General features: G+C 45.8%; 1 protein-coding gene across 5 annotated transcripts in view; it reads right to left on the bottom strand.

Moving 5' to 3' along the window:
• GIGYF2 (GRB10 interacting GYF protein 2) overlaps window positions 1-22,257 on the bottom strand; it is a 257,367-nt gene that overhangs the window by 5,124 nt on the left and 229,986 nt on the right. For all 5 annotated transcript variants that reach the window (XM_069727759.1, XM_069727760.1, XM_069727756.1 and 2 more), the window contains 2 exons: window positions 8,524-8,720; window positions 6,877-7,031 (listed from right to left, as the gene is read on the bottom strand). In XM_069727759.1, the coding sequence (XP_069583860.1) occupies window positions 6,877-7,031; window positions 8,524-8,720 (352 nt within the window). The remainder of the gene's footprint in view (window positions 1-6,876; window positions 7,032-8,523; window positions 8,721-22,257) is intronic.

The raw sequence follows: 22,257 nt of genomic DNA, 5'->3' as shown, positions 1-22,257 counted from the left end.
GACCACTAGAGCGGATTAAAATTCACTCAAAATCTCCCCATCATGTTTCGCCATGGCTAGCTTCATCAGAGGGACTGAGGCTAGCTAGTGGACTGCAGCCATTAATCTAGGTAGGAGATATATTTGCTTTAGGAGAGCAATATTCCATAGAGGAGTCCCAAAGAATTGCTACACAGCAATACCATCCAAGTTATTTAAATCTTTATCTGTTAGAGCATATTAATTAATTACAATAAAAATCAAGTTTTAATCACATTATCCCTTAAATTGGGTCCATCTACCCTCCGGGTAATCTGTTAGTGTGATTTCTCATCTGTACAGGGTTTTATCAGACACTCAGTTTTCTATTTCCAATGTGACTTAAGGTATGCAATGTGAAGACTAGCCAATTAGATTCTTATCCGCTTCGCTCAACATATAATTTGTCTTGAGTCTGGAAAATCCCTGTTAAGGGGTTTTCCCACAAACACATTATAGTTTAATCAATAGATCTTGGAATAATAATCATTTCTACAATTGGATGTGTTTAAAAAAATGTTCCTGTGCGGAGATAATCTTATAAATGTGTCCCTGCTGTGTACTGTGTAATGTCTGTGTCTGACCGTGCAGAAACATGGTCTAATCATAACACAGCTCCTGGGTAGGGGAGGAAGCAAAAGAGAGGATACAGACATTACAGCATGGGATCACATTTGAGTCTTTAACCCCTTCATGACCCCAGCCTATTTTGACCTTAATGACTTGGCCATTTTTTGCAATTCTGACCAGTGTCCCTTTATGAGGTAATAAGTCAAGAACGCTTCAACAGATCCTATCGATTCTGAGCGTGTTTTTTCATGACATATTGGGCGTCATGTTAGTGGTAAATTTAGGTCGATACTTTTTGCGTTTACTTGTGAAAAAAAAATCAGAAATTTGGTGAAAATTTAGAAAAATTCACAATTTTCAAATTTTGAATTTTTATTCTGTTAAATCAGAGTCATGTGACACAAAATAGTTAATAAATAACATTTCCCACATGTATACTTTACATCAGCACAATTTTGGAAGCAAATTTTTTTTTTCTAGGAAGTTGTAAAGGTTAAAATTTGACCAGCGATTTCTCATTTTTACAACAAAATATACAAAACCATTTTTTTTTTAGGTATCACCTCACGTTTGAAGTCAGTTTGAGGAGTCTATATGGCTGAAAATACCCAAAAGTGACACCATTCTAAAAATTACACCCCTCAAGGTGCTCAAAACCACATTCAAGTTTATTAACCCTTCAGGTGCTTCACAGCAGTAGAAGCAACATGGAAGGAAAAAATGAACATTTCACTTTTTAGTCACAAAAATGATCTTTTAGCAACAATTTTTTTTTTATTTTCCCAAGGGTAAAAGGAGAAACTGGACCCCGAAAGTTGTTGTCCAATTTGTCCCGAGTACGCTGAAACCCCATATGTGGGGAGGGGGGGGGGGGGGGAGGGATTGGAAACCACTGTTTGGGCGCACAGCAGGGCACAGAAGGGAAGGAGCGCCATTTGACTTTTTGAATGAAAAATTGGCTCCAATCTTTAGTGGACACCATGTCGCGTTTGGAGAGCCCCCGTGTGCCTAAAGATTGGAGCTCCCCCACAAGTGACCCCATTTTGGAAACTAGACCCCCCCCAAGGAATTCGTCTAGATGCATAGAGAGCACTTTGAACCCCCAGGTGCTTCACAAATTGATCCGTAAAAATGAAAAAGTACTTTTTTTTTCACAAAAAATTTCTTGTAGCCTCAATTTTTTCATTTTCACATGGGCAACAGGATAAAATGGATCCTAAAATTTGTTGGGCAGTTTCTCCTGAGTTCACCGATACCTCATATGTGGGGGTAAACCACTGTTTGGGCACACGACAAGGCTCGGAAGGGAAGGAGCGCCATTTGACTTTTGAATGGAAAATTAGCTCCAATCGTTAGAAAACACCATGTTGCGTTCGGAGAGCCCCTGTGTGTCTAAACATTAGAGCTCCCCCACAAGTGACCCCATTTTGGAAACTAGACCTCCCATTGAACTTATCTACAGGTCCTTCTCAAAAAATTAGCATATAGTGTTAAATTTCATTATTTACCATAATGTAATGATTACAATTAAACTTTCATATATTATAGATTCATTATCCACCAACTGAAATTTGTCAGGTCTTTTATTGTTTTAATACTGTTGATTTTGGCATACAACTCCTGATAACCCAAAAAACCTGTCTCAATAAATTAGCATATTTCACCCATCCAATCAAATAAAAGTGTTTTTTAATAACAAACAAAAAAACCAACAAATAATAATGTTCAGTTATGCACTCAATACTTGGTCGGGAATCCTTTGGCAGAAATGACTGCTTCAATGCGGCGTGGCATGGAGGCAATCAGCCTGTGACACTGCTGAGATGTTATGGAGGCCCAGGATGCTTCAATAGCGGCCTTAAGCTCATCCAGAGTGTTGGGTCTTGCGTCTCTCAACTTTCTCTTCACAATATCCCACAGATTCTCTATGGGGTTCAGGTCAGGAGAGTTGGCAGGCCAATTGAGCACAGTAATACCATGGTCAGTAAACCATTTACCAGTGGTTTTGGCACTGTGAGCAGGTGCCAGGTCGTGCTGAAAAATGAAATCTTCATCTCCATAAAGCATTTCAGCCGATGGAAGCATGAAGTGCTCCAAAATCTCCTGATAGCTAGCTGCATTGACCCTGCCCTTGATGAAACACAGTGGACCAACACCAGCAGCTGACATGGCACCCCACACCATCACTGACTGTGGGTACTTGACACTGGACTTCAGGCATTTTGGCATTTCCTTCTCCCCAGTCTTCCTCCAGACTTTAGCACCTTGATTTCCGAATGACATGCAAAATTTGCTTTCATCAGAAAAAAGTACTTGGGACCACTTAGCAACAGTCCAGTGCTGCTTCTCTGTAGCCCAGGTCAGGCGCCTCTTCAAAAGTGGCTTTACCTGGGGAATGCGGCACCTGTAGCCCATTTCCTGCACACGCCTGTGCACGGTGGCTCTGGATGTTTCCACACCAGACTCAGTCCACTGCTTCCTCAGGTTCCCCAAGGTCTGGAATCGGTCCTTCTCCACAATCTTCCTCAGGGTCCGGTCTCCTCTTCTCGTTGTACAGCGTTTTCTGCCACATTGTTTCCTTCCAACAGACTTACCATTGAGGTGCCTTGATACAGCACTCTGGGAACAGCCTATTTGTTGAGAAATTTCTTTCTGGGTCTTACCCTCTTGCTTGAGGGTGTCAATGATGGCCTTCTTGACATCTGTCAGGTCGCTAGTCTTACCCATGATGGGGGTTTTGAGTAATGAACCAGGTAGGGAGTTTATAAAAGCCTCAGGTATCTTTTGCATGTGTTTAGAGTTAATTAGTTGATTCAGAAGATTAGGGTAATAGGTCGTTTAGAGAACCTTTTCTTGATATGCTAATTTATTGAGACAGGTTTTTTGGGTTATCAGGAGTTGTATGCCAAAATCATCAGTATTAAAACAATAAAAGACCTGACAAATTTCAGTTGGTGGATAATGAATCTATAATATATGAAAGTTTAATTGTAATCATTACATTATGGTAAATAATGAAATTTAACACTATATGCTAATTTTTTGAGAAGGACCTGTAGATGTGTGGTGAGCACTTTAGACCCCTAAGTGCTTATAGTACGCTTATACCACATATGTTTGGGTAAACCACTGTTTGGGCGCACGTCGGGGCTCGGAAGGGAGGGAGCACCATTTGACTTTTTGACACAAGATTGGATGGAATCAATGGTGGAGCAATGTCGCGTTTGGAGACCCCCTGATGTGCCTAAACAGTGGAAACCCCTCAATTCTAACTCCAACACACCCCTAACCCTAATCCCAACCATAATCCTAGTCACAACCCTAACCCTAATCCAAACCATAACCCTAACCAACACACCCCTAACCATAGCCCCAAACACGGACGGTGCTGGGGCTTTATGCATATCCTGTGGGTCCAGTCCCTTGGGATGTGCGTGGGGGTCACGTCCGGCTGTGGGCTTAGCTCCAGAAGGGGGTATGTGGGAGCGACACCCTGCGTTTCCGTCTCTTGGTGATGTGGGGAGAACCGAGTCCTGGAGACACGTTGCCCCTGCAGACATAAGAGCGATGCAGGAGGGGGTACGGGGAGGCAACACTCCGCGTTCCCGCTTCTTGACGATTTAGGGAGATTGGGGCCTTGAAAGGACCCATCGCCCCTTCATCCATAGGAAAAAATTAAAAATAAAATAAAAATGTAAAATTAGAAAGTTGGGGTCTGAAAGCAGACCCAAGTGCCTCCTACAGACACTAAGCAAGAACTGGTTCAGGTTAGAGCCAGCAGAGGGTGTATACTGCAGAGAAGGAGTTATTCTTTTCTATGTTTACTTAGCGTCCTCCTACTGGCAGCAGCATAACACCCATGGTCCTGTGTCCCTCAATGAGGCGAAGGAGAAATATTCACCTCTCTCCATGCCCATGGGAGTGGAGAGAGGTGAATATTCATTGTAGGTTTTCTGCATATAAGCATCAACCTGGATAAGTAGACTTGTAACCTCAAACATCAGTTTTCTCATTTTTAACAGGTTTGACTGCCACGGTGTTAGAGGGGTTGTGCACTACTATTTATATTGATGCCCTATCAACAGCATCAGTCATCAGTGTAAGATTAGTGGGGGGTCTGACAACTGACACCCCCACGATCAGCTGCTATGACCGCTAATAATGGCCAGGTGTACACATTGCACAGACAAGAGCAGCACAGCTTCATTCAATGCTTAGTGGCAGCTGCCGAGTGCAGCGCCCATGAAGCAGGGTGATAGAGCGGTGTTATTCCGCACTGAGTCATGTACATCTGGCTACCACCAGAGGTGATGACAGCTGATCAGTGGGGTTGTAATATGTTGAACCTCTGAGCAATCTAATGCATTCACACCTAAATTTCCACCTTTATATCAATTAAAAACTGAATGTTTTCTCCCATGTGTCATACCTTTAACATCCTCTTTCCTTATTTTTTTTATAATGAAGGATTTCTGAACTTTTCTCTGCAATGGATCAATAACACCTTGCCAACATATTGGTACTTCATATGCTGGGACCCGGTCTTTCAAGCAGGCTCAGAGGCTGATCCTGCCCCATTTCCAACAGATGATGGTGGTGTTATCCAGCCATCATATGGCTCTATTAGCAGCGGGTTAAGTTACAATCTAACAGTGGAATTTACAGCCCATGGTCTGTGGGTGTGTTGTTCCACATGTCCATTGTCCAACATCCCACAACGTGATCGTGCGATGCTGATGGGTTGCTGAAGACCATGGTGCCTGTCATGACAGTCTCCTATGTAGCCCAGCCTAGGAATACTAAGACTTTTACTATGTACTGTGGCTTTGCAATATTTAATAGAGATAAAATGATTGCAGGTTCAGGTCCCCTCAGCAGACTAACTAAAACGTAAAAAATGTTTTTACATTTTTTTTTTTTTTTAATTAAGTCACTATTGTAATTGTACTGGCCTGGAGAATCCTATTACCAAGTGATTTAACCATATAATGAAAGCAGTAAAAAGTTAAAAAAAAAATAATTTTTTTTTTTTTGCACAAGTTGACAGAATTCGTAATTTTTCCCCCCATGTTTAAAAGTATGTTGAATGGCAATGAATGGTGTCATTTAAAACTGCAGCTTGTCCAGCAAAAAAAACAAGCTCTCATACGGCTAGGTCAACGGAAAAAAAAAAAAAAAAAGTTATGGCTCTTGAAAGAAGGGGAGGAAAAACGAAAACACAAAAAACTGAAAAATCGCCTTGTCTGGTAAAGCTTAAAAAAAACGGAAGCAAAACACATGGGGAGCTTATGTAAAATGAATTTCTTCCATTTTTCTTACAAATCCACTTAGACTTAAATGGCAGAAACCGATGCAAAAAAACAAACAAAACACAGATCAAAATAGGACATGTACTGTTTAGTGGACAAGTCATAAGAATGTGTTAAAAGAATGTGTATATGGCTGCATTAAACTATGGGTCACGTGTGCTGGTTGTCTTAAAAGCAAATAGCAAGATGAGAAAAACGCATGTGTGAATATAGTTTTATATTCATGACCTATCCTGAGGGATAGGTTATCAATATAAACATAGTGGACAACCCCTTTAACTGGAGTCCAAACGAAGAGGAAAAAAAGTAACATGGAGTTACAGTCAGCAATTTCAAGCTTGGGTAAAATAGACAAGTTGCTATTTGTTCCAGGTTTTTATTTGAGTGAGAAGAACAGTTCTCTTCTGTTCACACATCCGTTCTGACATTGTTTGTTGGTCCGTTTTAGGGACATCTTAAATAAGTGATCTGTTGCATCAACTTAGGCAAAAAGAAGATGAATCTCATTATTATGGGGTTGGTTTAGTGGCCTTTTTTTTTTTTTTTTTGAATGGAAGAAATTGTTTTGCACGCTGGACTGTCCACCATAAAAAAAAAACGAAAAAGGACCCCGTAATAAGCAACGGGACCCCACTGCTTTCGTTAGCATAACTAATGCAGCTAGTCTCTTTTCCCATTTATCCATTTCCAAAATGGAACAAAAGAAATGTCTGAACAGAACCAAACACTATATATAACTTTACTATTTCTATACATTAAGGGTTTACATGAAATGCAAAAAAAAAAGCTGCAAACATACATGTAAGTTAGTCTGATGTGCATTTTTTGGGAAGAAAAGTACAAATTCTTTCATAATATTTCCTATTCTTATTTAATCCACTTTTGCTTTGGCTCAAAAAAGTTCTAAACATCTCTACGTAAAAATGCACATGTGGTTCCAACGGTACGTGACTTCATTTTCGAAGCCACCTTTCCTTACCATCCAGGCTATGGGCGGTGTTGAGGGCATGCAGCGTCTGCTCACACCACTGGGTGAAGCTGTCGGGACACTTCGTTGCTCCTTGAAAAAGTCTAACGAGCTTCTCTTCTTGCTCAACTTTCTTACTCTGTCGGCTATTCAACCCTGATGATTTGCTGGGGAAAAAAAGAGCAATAGTTGTGTAATTTCTACAATAACTACAGTATACATTTGCTTGTGTTTGATTACCTGGATTTACAAATAATAAAAAAGTCAGCTATACAATCTAACATGGATTAGAAATCCTGCTCTCTTGGCAGTAAAGAAGCGGCTTACAAAAAACAGGTTTTTGCTGCGTTTTTCAGGATCCCAAAGTTCAGCTTTGCCTCCACCACAGAAGCATGAACAATGCGAGGTGTTAGGTCACCATTGCAATACATATGTGAAACCATAAAACCATTTTGAAAAAAAAGGGCCATTTGTCAAAATTATTTAGTGGAAAAAGATTTTTGAAGTCTGAAAAGATAGTGACTATTCTGAACAAAAAAGTTCACGAGTTCATGAAAAAAATTCACAATTACAAATGCAACAGTGGGGGGAGGTGAACTGGTCAGGAACAGTTTACTTAACATTGGCGGAACATTGAGCTTGTATGACGCTGTTTACCTATATTGGTTGTCCTTTGAGCTGATCAGGTATTGCTCAATTTCACACCTTGGTCGGCCAATCTTTACTTTACACATATCACTGATTTAACTAAACTGTACTAATCCTAAAGCCCCGTCACACAAAGCGAGATCGCTAGCGAGATCGCTGCTGAGTCACAAGTTTTGTGACGCAACAGCGACCTCAGTAGCGATCTCGCTATGTGTGACACGTAGCAGCGATCAGGCCCCTGCTGTGAGATCGCTGGTCGTGTCGGAATGGCCTGGACCTTTTTTTGATCGTTGAGGTCCCGCTGGGTAGCACACATCGCTGCGTTTGACACCTTACCAACGACCTCATGACAGGACGTCCCTCATTGAGGTCTGTTAATCGTCATGAAATAGCTGCCATGTGACATCGTTGTACAGGTTGCTACAGGTCGCCGCATCGCTGCTGCGTCGTTGGGGAGATCTCACAGTTTGACATCTCACCAGCGACCACATAGCGACGCAGCAACGATCCCTGACAGGTCCTATCGTTGTCGGGATCGCTTTAGCGTCGCTAAGTGTGACGGGGTCTTAACTGTGATTCTCAGGTGAGGAAACCAAGACATTATGGTTTAAATTTGGTAAAAAACACAAAAATAAATGCATTTCACTTTCAAATACTGCTGTACTTGTTTAAAAAAAAAAACCTACTAAAAAAGCAGCAAAAATGCTGAAAAAAGTGACATGCTGCAGTTTTCAAAGACGGAGCAGTTTTCCAATTCAGTCAGGGAGAGAAAAAAAAGTGTGTGCATGAGATTTCTGAAATCTTATAGCTTTTGCCAGTACTGTAAAACGCAGCTTAAAATTGTATAAAACCACAGCAAAAAAACGCAGTGTAAGTGCAACGTGAAAACATAGACTTACGCTGAAGAAAAGGAGAGAGCAGTACTATCACTTGCACAAGGGGGTGGGTGCTCTCAATAAATAGCACTCAATCTGAAAAGCTGAAGATTAGTAGAGATGGTAAAATATTTACCTAGCATTGCTCTTGTTCTTATTGGCAGCATTTCGGGGTGCAACTACTTTGACAGCATCGTCCCAGAATCCACTACATGTCTTGCTTTCTGGGTTACTCCAGATGCTACTTACAGAGTCCGATGACCACTGAGGGCTCAGATTGTTGTTCAAGTTGCCCCATACAGAGTTTCCAGAGCTGCTATTGCACGTGTTCAGCTTAAAAAGGAAGAAAGAAATTTTTTAAAGAGCGTAAAAAACAACTAGGGAGCTTATTCAGCATTACCTTTGTGCTTATTTTCTAGAGTAAAAATTGTGATTTAATTTGCACCTTTTTTACCAGGTTTTGTCTGTTTTTTCTACATTGTGTGTGTGTGGTTTTCTTCAGATGTTTAGCCTAATTCATTGAGGCAAACATTTAAGCACTACTGTACTTCCCAATATCCTAGTACTTTACAAAAATCTACCTAAAGATTCACTTAGACTTCCGTTTTTCTCGTACGAGTTTTATTCATGGTTTTCATGGACAGCACTCGCACCTATGACAGCGAGTTATTTTATATGTCTGACTTTTTTTTCCCTTGGACTGAGTGATTCGCAGAAAGCAGTGAGAGATGTCTAATATCAAGCAGAGGGTCAGATCGAACTTTCCCGTTTCAATCAAAGGGTCAGTGGGAAAAATAAATAAATAAATCGGACAGCGCTTGGATGTGTATTGTCCGATTTTCACTGTTTGATACAAGAAGCTGGAGAAACCTGCAGGTTTTTTTTTCTTAAAGGTACCTTCACACTAAGCGACGCTGCAGCGATCTAGACAACGATGTCGATCGCTGCAGCGTCGCTGTTTGGTTGCTGGAGAGCTGTCACACAGACAGCTCTCCAGCGACCAACGATCCCGAGGTCCCCAGTAACCAGGGTAAACATCGGGTTACTAAGCGCAGGGCCGCGCTTAGTAACCCGATGTTTACCATGGTTACCAGCGTAAACGTTAAAAAAACAAACACTACATACTTACCTTCAGCTGTCTGTCCTCCGGCGCTCTGCTTTCCTCTGCACTGTCAGCGCCGGTCAGCCGGAAAGCAGAGCGGTGACATCACCGCTGTGCTTTCCGGCTGGCCAGCGCAGACACAGGATGCAGGAGGAGTGCAGAGAAGCACAGCGCCGGTGACAGACAGCTGAAGGTAAGTATGTAGTGTTTATTGTTTTAACGTTTACGCTGGTAGCCAGGGTAAACATCGGGTTACTAAGTGCGGCCCTGCCGATCCAGCGATGTCAGCGGGAGATCCAGCGACAAAATAAAGTTCTGGACTTTCCTCAGCGACCAACAATCTCCCAGCAGGGGCCTGATCGTTGGTCGCTGTCACACAACGATTTCCTTAACGATATCGTTGCTACGTCACCAAAAGCAACGATATCGTTAACGATATCGTTATGTGTGAAGGTACCTTAACTGGAGAAATACTGGTAAAACCTGGTACACTGACCAAACTCGGATGACACTGTTGATTGACATCTAAATGAGCCCTAATTTATTTTATTATGTGCAACACTCATAAGCTTACTCAAACGGCTGTGCAATGTTTTACACTAAACAGGGGGAAATTATATATATATCTCTCTCTCTATATATAAAAACATTTTGAATTTGCCCTGAATTTACCAGAAATTAAGGACCATCATGTGCAACTTAAAAAAAAAATGCAAATAATGAACTGAGGAACAGAGTCTAACTACAAGAAACACCACTCCCTAAACATATACATTGAATAACTTCAGGAGACCATGCACCTTATATATCGCACACTGGGCTGTCATTTGTGTTACCATACCATTGTATTTACTAAAAAGTGGAAACTGCTGCCATTTACAATGTTGTCATTTTCAGTGATGGAGGCGACCACTGAAGTGGACGCTTCAAGAGGCAAGTCATTTATTTTAGAATGCTTCCTACTCTTATTTTTTTTTTTTATGCACAATGATACTTTCACCTAGCATAAGTAAAACTCCGCATCATTCACCTTCTTCCTTTGCTGGGCTCAGCGGCCTACATCATCGTCACCGCTGAGCTCACTGATTGGCAGCAGCACTCGCGGACTATAGTTGTAACTTCATCTCTGCAGCCTGAACTGCTGGAGCAGAGGAAGATGAATAATGCAATATTTTCAAGAAGTTCAAGTGGGTGGACATAACATATTAAAGTGTTTACCAGGAATAATTTTTAATAAATGACAACCTATGGATTTATAACAATTGTAAAGAATAATTACTTGCCTATACTATGGTGCGGGTCACACAAGTGTGTAGAAATGAGAAAGTCGGAGCACACTGCAGGTGCCTTCTAATAACTGTATATAAAATACTAGATGGTGGCCCGATTCTAACGCATCGGGTATTCTAGAATATGTATGTAGTTTATTTATGAAGATATAAGAATAATGCAATGAATACACAGGATTTTCCAGGTAAAATATATACATTATCATTAAATTTTGTTGCTCATAGAACTTAATACAACTGAACGATAATTATTAAACAGATCATCAAAATATATAAACCATTACATGAATATCTAACTGTATTTAAATAAATCATCTGACGAAAGAAGTACATCGACACTATAATATATTTGTTAACCATATCAACCCAAAATATTTTTGCACACCACATTTCTTGTGAATACCTTTTGACTATCTTTAAGCAACTTTCCTTGTAAAGGGGTATGAAGAACTTGCACCTTGACGTTGGATCTCATTTTAACTCTTGAAAATGCAACATAGAGTTGTCCATGACCAAAAACGGGCTCCGGTAGATATATGCCAACACGGTATAGAGTTTGACCTTGAGACTTGTGTATTGTCATGGCAAAAGCTGGTTTTACTGGAAACTGTCGACGCCAAAGCCTAAATGGAAAACCGGTGTCCAAAGGACATAAATCGATGCGTGGAATGAACACTTCGCCTCCTTTTGCTGATCCAGTGATCACTCTTGCTTGAATTACGTGGGAATGGAGTCCAGCAACAATAAGGTGAGTTCCATTACATAGCCCATTTTTTGTATTTAGATTCCGCAGCAACATTACGATTGTTCCAACTTTGAGTTGTAGTCTGTGGGATGACATTCCTAATGGCGTAAGACTATTTAAAAATTAAACTGAATAATGCTCTCGTTCATCTTCATTATCTACATCCACTGAATCATCACTCTTGTACAACTTATACTCTCCAGGCATTCTATCCATTACACGGGAATTTAGCAGAGCCACGTCATCGTTCTTGGGACAGAGAATTGCATGGGAAGAGGCCCTCTCAACACTGGTTTGGTCGTTCACATCAATTTCAACGCATTGTGCAAAAACATCACTTACTATGCAGTCAGTGTGCAACATGTCTTCTGGTATTTCAATAATGTCTTCTCCAAGGTGCTATTCGTTGCCAAGTTCACAGTTACCAAGTTTAGGAAGTCAGTTGCTGTACTCTGGGTCAGAAGATCACATGTTGTTAATTAGTTGGAGTTTATTAAACGGTTTCCAAATGTCAGCCATTTTTAAGCTGGACTCGATAACATCTGTTCTTGTTCCATTTGGTATGACTGGAAGGCATTGCCTAAAATCTCCAATGACAAAACTTTACCTCCAAACAGAATTTCATTTTTTTCAGCAACATTTGTATTCATTACTTCACACAGAAGTCTGTCAATTAAGCTCAAAGCGCATTTGGGTGCCATGGTGCACTCGTCAAGTATCAAAAGATTTGCGTTGTTTAACTGTCTTCCTGCAAATGTGTCTTGTTTTATCCTGGAAATGGAGATTTCGTTGACTGGCACTGGTATCCCAAAGAGTGAATGGATAGTGCAACCTCCTCGTAAAAGGTTTGCTGCAATGCCTGTTGTAGCCGATGGCAATACGACTTTTCCCAACCCTCTAAACGTGATGCATTAAAACTTCATAAAGGTATGTTTTACCGCTCCCTCCTGGACCATCAATAAAGAAACATTTTGGCCTTGCATCTGCTTGGTTTTCTATAGCGCTCACAATAGTGTGATATGCAATTCGTTTTTGTTCATTTAAGGAGTTTCTCTTCTCTGTTGCCAACAATAATTTGTAAGCTTCGTCATACTCTGGAACTTGTTGAACTTGAATTGAAGGCTGTGGCAAATTAAAGTCTGAAAACGTTTTTCCATGCAGTAGTAAGACATTTGGGACATCTTGCATGGCATAAGATTTGTAATTTTGACAATTTCCAGTTCTGTTGTGAAAATGTAAGCAGTAATCCTCGATTAGATCTTCTTTAAAATTTGCCCAAAGTTGAGTCGGATTTGTAGGCGGTCCAAATACGCAGATGTAGGCAAACAATTCACGAAGTTGCTTAGGTATATGTAGGGTAACTGCGTCTTCTAAAGTAAGTCTCCACACAGTATCATCCAATAGAAGTCCTAAAGCCAAAGCTGCAGCTTTAAATGTATCATGCAATCCTCCGTTAACTGTTTTCAAATCGTCATAACTTGTAGCTCCTTTGACATGCAGTAGTAACAGCCGAAGGCAATATCTTTCTTGATCCTTGACACTAATAAGAGTATGTGCACACGCTGCGGATATTGCTGCGCATCCGCAGCGTTTTCGCAGCTGCGGATCCACAGTGGTTTCCCATGAGTTTACAGTACCATGTTAACCTATGGGAAACGAAATCCGCAGTGCACATGCTGCGGAAAACAACGCGCGCAAACGCAGCGGTTTACATTCCGCAGCATGTCAATTCGGATTCCGCTGTGGTTTTACACCTGCTCCAATAGAAAACTGCAAATGTAAAGCCGCAGCGGAATCCGCAGTAGAAACCGCAATAAATCCGCAGGAAAAACCGCAGCAGTTTTTCCAAATCCGCTGCGGAAAAATCCGCAGTGCTCCAGAATACGTGTGCACATACCCTAACAGTTTACATGCGTCCAATTATTCTTCTAAGTGCTCGTTGTCTTGGATTCCAAGTTTTATTCCAAACGTAATGCTCTGGAATCTCTCGATACAAATACTGCCTTGCGTTTTCTTGACGTTGGTTCAGCAAAATCCATTCCATTAACCCCTTCGTGCCATGCGCCGTACTAGTATTTGTGACAGCCGCAGTACTAGTACAGCGCCGCCATTTTCCGGTCACCGTGTGGCATCGCGCGGTGATCGGGTTCCGATGGCTGTTGTCCCTGACAGCAGACTATCTCTGCACGTAGCCCCAGGGGGCTGCACCGCCCCCCCCAGCATCGGCGATCGCTGTGATTGGCTGGTCAATTCTGACCAGCAAATCACAGCTACATGACAATAAAGTTTAAAAAAACAAACAAAAAAAAAAGCATGTGACAGGCTGTGGTTGGTGCTGTGTGACGTCGCACCAATCACAGTTGTCACAATAGGTGGGGTGATCGCCATGTCGCCTCACCTGATTAACGCCTATGGCGCTGATTGGCTGAACAATAGCTTCTAGCCAATCAGCGCCAAAGGGGTTAATTTAAAATACCGATCACCACCCTGCACGCCATCTTTCTCTCAGATTTGGCGTGCAGAGCAGTTGTCCAAGCCCCTCTGTTTGACCTGAGTGAAGGAATCCATTGGTGGCCAGTGTGAACAACCCGGCGATCTCCTGTCTTCCTGTGCTGTGCTGATCTCCAGCTCCGTGCTCTCTGCTGCCATCTGCCTGCTGTGTGAGGCCTGTGATCACAGCAGCAGCACCTCCCCCACCCCTTTCCCATCCCCCCATCCCTGTTCCAGTACCCCCTCCCTCCCCCTCCAATTGAAATTTTTGCGCACTTTTTTGCGTTTTTTCCTGTGCGCGGCGTCCCGTGCAGAGCATTTGTGCTCTTCCTGTGTCCGCAGTGCTCTGATCTGTATCGCTGCTGATCAGAGACTGCGCCACAGGACTTTTTCTTTTTTTTAGCTAGTGTAGCGGACTTCGCAGTCTAAGCGACGTCCGTTTTTTTTTTTACAAAAAAATAATAATAGTTGTTAGTGCAGTGTAGTTTTAGACATAGATTAGCTGGTGTCACAGCGTTAGTGATGACCGTTTTTTTTTTTTGTTTTTTTTTTTAGAGAAAAAAAAAATTGTACAGAGTAGTTTAGTGGTAGCGTGTTAGTGTAGCCGGCGTCACAGCGTTAGTGACGACCAATCATCTTTTAGAAAAAAAAAATTGTACAGAGTAGTTTTATAGGTAGGGAGGTAGCGTCTTTTTTGCATAAAAAAAATCTGCTATCGCCGGATAATCTCTAGTGCATTAGGGGAGCGTACGTCACACTGTTAGTGGCGTTCGCTTTTCTTTCGTAAAAAGAATAATTAGTTGAGTTGCCTAATTTTTAGCGAGTGCATTAGGGGAGCGTACGTCACACTGTTAATGGCGTTCGTTTTTTCTTTTGTAGAAAGAATAATTAGTTGCGTAGTCTAATTTTTAGCGAGTACATTAGGGGAGCGTACGTCACACTGTTAATGGCGTTCGTTTTTTCTTTTGTACAAAGAATAATTAGTTGCGTAGTCTAATTTTTAGCGAGTACATTAGGGGAGCGTACATCACACTGTTAGTGGCGTTCGTTTTTTCTTTTCCAAAAAAAGATTTAGTTGCGTAGGGTAAATTTATACTTTTTTTTATACAAACTTATTTTTTTACATCTGATTTTTCTTTTCATCTTTTTTTCTTGTTTCTTCTACATTATTTCTCACTACTTGTTTTTTCTCTCTGATTGCTTATAATAAAGAGTACCCTATACACAAGCCCCACACATTACACGTGTAAAAGCACCACTTACACACACATCCCCAGGGTTTGGGGGGAAAAAAATGGCCCATTCGTCAACAAGGCGCTATTCACCAAAGGAGGCTTACGCCATCCTTGCGTCCGACACGGATACAGCCAGTGAGGAAGATCCCACATTCCTCTATTCCTCCTCATCTGGTGAGGAAGGACCCCCAACAAGGCGCCGTAGGACCCAGGCAACTCCTGCAGCAATCGATCCTGTATGGATTGCACCCCCTGAAAATTTTCAGCCCGTCATTCCGGATTTCAGCAGCAGCTCAGGAATCCAGTTTGACACGACTGGCCTCACTGAAATTGACTTCTTCAAATTCTTTTTCAGTGATGAAATAATAAATCTTGTGGTGGCCCAGACGAACCTGTATGCCCAACAATTTTTCACCCAAAATCCCACGTCATCACACTCCAGATGGACCCTTGTAAATGCAGCATAGATGATGACATTTTGGGGAATTGTGCTGCATATGGGCATAATCAAAAAGCCAAAGCTTCGGCAATACTGGAGTACTGATATTCTCTACAGTACACCGGTATTCCGCATGGCCATGAAAAGGACACGATTTGAAGGGATCCAAAAATTTTTGCATTCTAGTGATAATGCACAGTGTCCTCCTCGAGACGATTCAAACTTTGATCGTCTATATAAAATTCGGCCAGTGGTTGAACACTTCAGCAGAAAATTTGCTGAGGCGTACACACCCCAGAGGGACATCGCTATTGATGAATCTCTTGTTCACTTCAAAGGGAGGCTAAAATTCCGACAATACCTGCCCAGTAAGAGGTCCAGGTACGGAATAAAGCTGTACAAACTGTACGAGAGTACCTCAGGGTACACCCACAAATTTAGGGTCTACGAGGGGAAGGACACTCAGAATAACCCCCCCATCCTGGGGGTGAGTGGGAAAATTGTGTGGGAATTGCTGCACCCACTGCTGGATAGGCGTTATCACCTCTACATTGACAACTTTTACACCAGCATCCCACTCTTCAAGGCCCTCACTGCCAGAGGTACAGCTGCATGTGGCACCGTGCGAAAAAATCAAGTATAAGGACAAAAACAGGATTTTCGGTTGCTTACCGTAAAATCTGTTTCTTGAAGCCTCTATTGGGGGACACAGGAACCATGCGTGTATGCTGCTGCCACTAGGAGGCTGACACTATGCAAATAAAAAAGTTAGCTCCTCCTCTGCAGTATACACCCCACTGACTGGCATTAAACTCTTCTGTTAGTGAGAAAGCAGTAGGAGAAAGAACAAGGTTGAAAAACCATAACCACAAACTTGAGAACTGTAAACGTGAGAACAGTCAGAAAACATATAACAAAAACATTGGGAGGGAGCTGTGTCCCCCAATGGAGGCTTCAAGAAACAGATTTTACGGTAAGCAACCAAAAATCCTGTTTTCTTTATCGCCTCTCATTGGGGGACACAGGAACCATGGGACGTCCCAAAGCAGTCCCACGGGTGGGAAAAACAGACTTCCATCAGGTCAGAGGACTCACCACTGCCGCCTGCAAGATCCTTCTGCCTAGGCTGGCGTCCGCCGAAGCGTAGGTATGGACCTTGTAGAATTTGGCGAACGTGTGGATGGAAGACCAAGTTGCCGCTTTGCAAAGCTGTAGGGCGGAAGCCCTGTGGTGCACCGCCCAGGAGGCGCCGACTGCCCGGGTAGAGTGAGCCTTAATCCCAGGAGGGGGCACTCTGTTCTTGACCCGGTAAGCCTCCAAAATTGCCATTCTGATCCAGCGAGCAATAGTCGCTTTAGAAGCCGGTTGGCCTCTGCGCGTGCCATCAGGAATGACGAAAAAGGAATCCGTCTTCCGGAAAGTGGACGTTCTGTCCAGATAGATCCTCACTGCCCTGACAAGGTCCAACTTGTTCAACGATCGCTCCAGAGGATGAGTCGGAGCTGGACAAAAGGAAGGTAGAACGATGTCCTCGTTGAGGTGGAAGGTGGAAACCACCTTAGGAAGAAAAGAAGGTGGGGGCCGGAAGACCACCTTGTCCTGGTGAATGACCAAAAACGGAGGACGGCATGACAGGGCCGCCAGCTCGGAAACGCGGCGAATGGACGTGATGGCCACAAGAAAGGCCACATTCCACGATAAAACTGATAGCGGAATCTCCCTAAGAGGTTCAAAGGGAGAAACCTTCAGAACGTCCAGTACCAGGTTTAAGTCCCATGCCTCCACAGGGGCCCTGTACGGCGGGACGGCGTGGGCTACCCCCTGAAAGAAGGTCTTAACCTGTGGCCGAGAGGCCAAGGTCTTCTGAAAAAGGATGGAAAGCGCAGAGACCTGACCCTTCAGGGAACTAAGAGCCAGGCCCGAATCCAGTCCTGCCTGAAGGAAGGCCAAAAGAGAAGGCAGGGAAAAAACCATAGGCGGAACGCGGTTGGACTCGCACCAACGGAAGTAGGCCTTCCAGGTGCGGTAGTAGATCCTGGAAGACGAAGGCTTCCGAGCCTGAATCATGGTGTGAATCACCCGGTCCGAAAGGCCGGACGCTCTTAGAACCGCGGTCTCAACAGCCATGCCGTTAAACTGAGCGACCGAGAATTCGGGTGGCAGATCGGACCCTGGGACAGCAGATCGGGCCTGTCTGGAAGGCGCCAGGGAGCGTCCGCGAGAAGGTTGACGAGCTCCGCGAACCAAGCTCTCCTGGGCCAATCCGGGGCGATCAGGATGACCGGCACCCCTTCCGCTTTGATCTTCTTCAATAGTTTGGGAAGTAATGGAAGGGGTGGGAACAGGTAGGGCAGCTCGAACTGTGACCAAGGAATGGCCAGAGCATCGACGCCCACTGCGAGAGGATCGCGGGACCTGGAGACGAACTGCGGAACCTTCCTGTTGATTTGAGTCGCCGTGAGATCCACATCCGGAGTTCCCCATCGAAGACAAATCTGATGGAAGACCTCCGGATGCAAGGACCATTCCCCTGCCGCGAGGCCCTCGCGGCTGAGGAAGTCGGCGGCCCAGTTTTCCACGGCGGGGATATGCACCGCGGATATCACCGGAACCATTGCCTCTGCCCAAAGGAGGATTTTGGATACCTCGGCAAGGGCCAAGGAGCTCAGAGTCCCCCCCTGATGGTTGACATATGCCACAGCCGTGGCGTTGTCCGTCTGGATCCGGACTGGAAGGCCCCTGAGGATCCTTTCCCAGTGGCGGAGGGACAGAAAGATGGCCCGAATTTCGAGGACGTTGATTGGCAGAGATGACTCCTGCGGCGACCAACGGCCCTGAACCGTCAGGTGGCGAAAAACCGCACCCCAGCCGATCAGGCTGGCGTCCGTTGTCACCACTTGCCAGTGAACCGGAAGGAAGGACCTGCCCTGGGAGATGAAAGGTGACATCAGCCACCAGTTGAGAGACCGCTTGACCCGAAAGGAGAGTCTGATCGGCCGATCCAGGGAGAAGACCGACCTGTCCCACTGAGACAGAATGGCTTGCTGAAGGGGTCGCGAATGGAATTGGGCGAAGGGAATCGCTTCCAATGTAGCTACCATCCTCCCCAGAACCTTCATGGCCGAACGGAGGGAGGGAGGCCGAGGACCCTGGAGCAAGCGTATGTCCCGACAAAGAGTGAATCTCTTGTCTTTGGGAAGGAAGACTCTGCTCTGACGAGTGTCGAAAAGCATGCCCAGAAAGATGATGCGCTGAGAAGGAATAAGGCAGGACTTCTTCCGGTTGACCAGCCACCCGAAACGGGCTAAGGTGTCGAGAACAATGGACAGGCTTTCGTGGGCCTGAGCAAAGGATGGAGCCTTGATGAGGATGTCGTCGAGATATGGAAATAGGACCAAGCCTCTGACTCTCAAGATGGCCATCAGCGCCGCCATGATCTTCGTGAACACCCTTGGCGCGGTTGCGAGACCGAACGGCAGGGCGACGAACTGAAAATGATCTCGTTGCACTGCGAAGCGCAGGAAACGGTGATGTCCGGGAAATATCGGGACATGGAGGTAGGCGTCCTGGATATCTATTGAGCATAGAAACTCCTGAGCCTCCATGGAAGCAATTACTGAACGAAGGGATTCCATTCTGAAGTGTCTCAGGCGAACTCTCCTGTTCAGCAATTTGAGGTCCAGAATGGGGCGAACCTTGCCGTCTTTTTTCGGTACCACAAAAAGATTCGAGTAGAAACCTGTGAAGCGTTCTTTTTCTGGGACGGGAACGATTACCCCGGATTTGAGCAGAGAAGCGATGGCTGAGAAGAAGCCCGGAACTAGAGCGGGATCTCTTGGAGGACGGGATTGGAAGAAACGATCCCGAGGTCGGGAAGCGAACTCTATTTTGTATCCCGAGGATACAACTTCCCTGACCCATGCATCCTCTACTGCGGAAATCCAGACGTCCCTGAAAAGGAGAAGATGGCCGCCCAATCTGGGAGTTGGGCTGGAGTCTTGCCGAGAGTCATGCCGAGGTGGATCTTCCAGTCCTGGGCCTGGAGGATCTACCCTGGGAGAAGCGAGGACGCCAGGACGGAATGGGCCTAAAGGACACCGCCTTCTTCTCTTGACGTGCCTGTGGCCTCTGTTGCTGCTGGGAAAAGGAGTTTGACGCAGCAAAGCGACGAAAAGGCCGAAAAGAACGAAACTGTCGTCTAGGAGGAGGGCGACGAGGCTTAGCCTGGGGGAGAAGAGAACTTGTACCCCAGGTGGCGTCCTTAATTATTTGGTCCAGCTGGGAACCAAAGAGACGAGAGCCCTGAAAGGGCAGACTAGTGAGGGACTTTTTGGAGGACAAGTCCGCCTGCCAGGCCTTGAGCCAAACGGTCCGGCGGATGGCAACGGCATTGCTGGAAGTTTGAGCCGCACAAGACGCGACATCCAGGGAGGCGGAAACCAGGTATTCACCAGCGTGGGAAATCTGGTTGGCAAGTTCCGCTAATTGCGCGGGAGGCGCCCCGTCCAGGATACCTCGCCGAAGATCCTTGGCCCATTTTGAGATGGATTTTGAAGCCCAAGTGGACGCAAAAGCTGGACATAGAGCCGCTGAAGCTGCTTCAAAAGCAGATTTCGCGAAGGATTCTATAACTCTATCGTTAGAATCCTTCAGAGATGCTCCGCCGGACAGAGGAAGCACCGTGTTGGTGGACAGCCTGGACACAGGTGGATCCACCGAGGGAGAGCCCGTCCAATTGGCGGTAAGTTCTGGAGAAAAAGGATATAGCACACCCAGGCGTTTTCCCCTCTGAAAACGCCTAGTGGGGTTCTCTCTCTCTCTGGACAAGATTTCCTCGAATTCAGGATGAGGAGCGAAAAATTTAGAAGGTGGTTTGGCCCGTCTAAACGAAACCGCCTGATCTGCGGGTTCCGTAGAGGGATCCTTGATGCCACAGGTTTGGTTTATTGCCCCAATGACGTTCTGGACTATCTCACTCATGGTGGCGATTTGGTTAGGATCCAGCTCCGAAATATCCTCCGAGGGCGCATCAGATAATGCCTCGCCTGACTCAGGGGAGGAGGATCGGTGGGACACCAGCCGCGGGGGAGGGCCGAGCGGCGAGATGGAGCGCGAAGAGGACTCAGACTGACGTTCCTGTCTGGACCTTTTGTGGCTTATCAAGGAGGGCTCAGGCGGCGGTTCCTGCGACCCGCTGGCCACTGCAGGGGTCACCGATCCAGCGCGGACACTAGGGTTTGAGATACCCGTGTTAAATCGGCCACCGATTGTGACAGAGAGGCGGCCCAGCCTGGGATGGGGGGATCACTCTCGGGCGGAACAGCCGGGGGATCCTGGGCGGTGGGAACAATCGGGTTGCTGCAGGACTGACACAGCGGGGAGGACTGACCTGAGGGAAGTTTGCTGTTACAGGACGAACATGCAAAGTACGTGACTAAGGCAGAAGATGAAGAGGTAGGGGGACGAGAGCGGCCCCCTTTAGAGGTAGACATTTTGAGGGACCCTGAAGATGCCAGTGGGTTAGGGGACAGTGGGCAGAGGGGGGTGTCAGTCTGCAGTGCAGCTACTCACGGACCCGGTCCTGGAAGATGTCCCACTTGTCGATGGAGTGCCCTGAGGAGCTGTATTCAGCGCAGATAGAGCTGTGCCCACAGAAGATGCGTGCGAAGTGCGGGTGCGCTTGCGAGAGCTGGTGCTGCTGCTGGTACAAAGGGGTGCTCACACCAGACGAGTGTCCCAGGAGGAAGGGGGCGGAGCCAGACGCAGGGGCGCCGGTAGGCAGGGCACAGTAAGTCGGGCGGCAAAAAGCCCGCCCGCAGAACCGGAAGCGAGGAGCCGAGAAACTGGAAGTAGGCCCCGGCCTAAGCCGGAACCTAAATTAGAGGCCGGCGCCGCCGGAGAAGGGAACCGCGGCGCCGGAGCAGTGCGCCGCAGGGACTGAGTAGAGCGGCAGCCTGCCAAGGCTGCCCGGGAAAGCGGAAGTGGCGGGGTCGCGGCGCCAGAAGTAGGCCCCGGCAGAAGCCGGGACCTAAATTAGAGGCCGGCGCCGCCGGAGAATTGCGGCGCCGGAGCGCCGCAGAAAGTAAGTGGCACGGCATCCTGCCAAGGACACCGTGCAGACACAGGACGCATTGTGGCCGCCGAGCAGTGAGACCGCAGGGGGAAGCGGCGCGGCAGCCTGCTAGGCTGTGACTTTGCAAGGGAGACATAGTGGCTGTGCGGCTGCAGGGAGAGAACTGCGGCCGCCAATGAAGGAGAGCTTAGGAGGAAAATGAGTTACTGCCCTTGTGGCTGTCCCTGGGATCCCTCTAAAATACACGCCATGAGGGAGGACCTGGGGACATCTGGAGAAAAGATCCCGGGGGAATGGAGGGGAAATACTCACCTAAACATCCCACGCCGTTACTAACCTGAGGGGATTAAGACGTCCACGGAGCTGTGATGGACGTCCTCGTCTCCTCCAACCGACAGGCTCTGGTAGGCGAGTGGGTGGGGGACGGAGCCAGGACCGGACTTCTGAGCACGCTTCTGTGCTAGGATCTTGGTCCTGGTGAGGGATCTATGAGGATA

This window comes from Ranitomeya imitator, chromosome 5, assembly GCF_032444005.1.
Source record: "Ranitomeya imitator isolate aRanImi1 chromosome 5, aRanImi1.pri, whole genome shotgun sequence".
NCBI classification, from domain to species: Eukaryota; Metazoa; Chordata; class Amphibia; order Anura; family Dendrobatidae; genus Ranitomeya; species Ranitomeya imitator.
The sequence above is the reverse complement of the archived record's forward strand: the minus strand, read 5'-3'. Positions and strand labels throughout refer to the sequence as shown.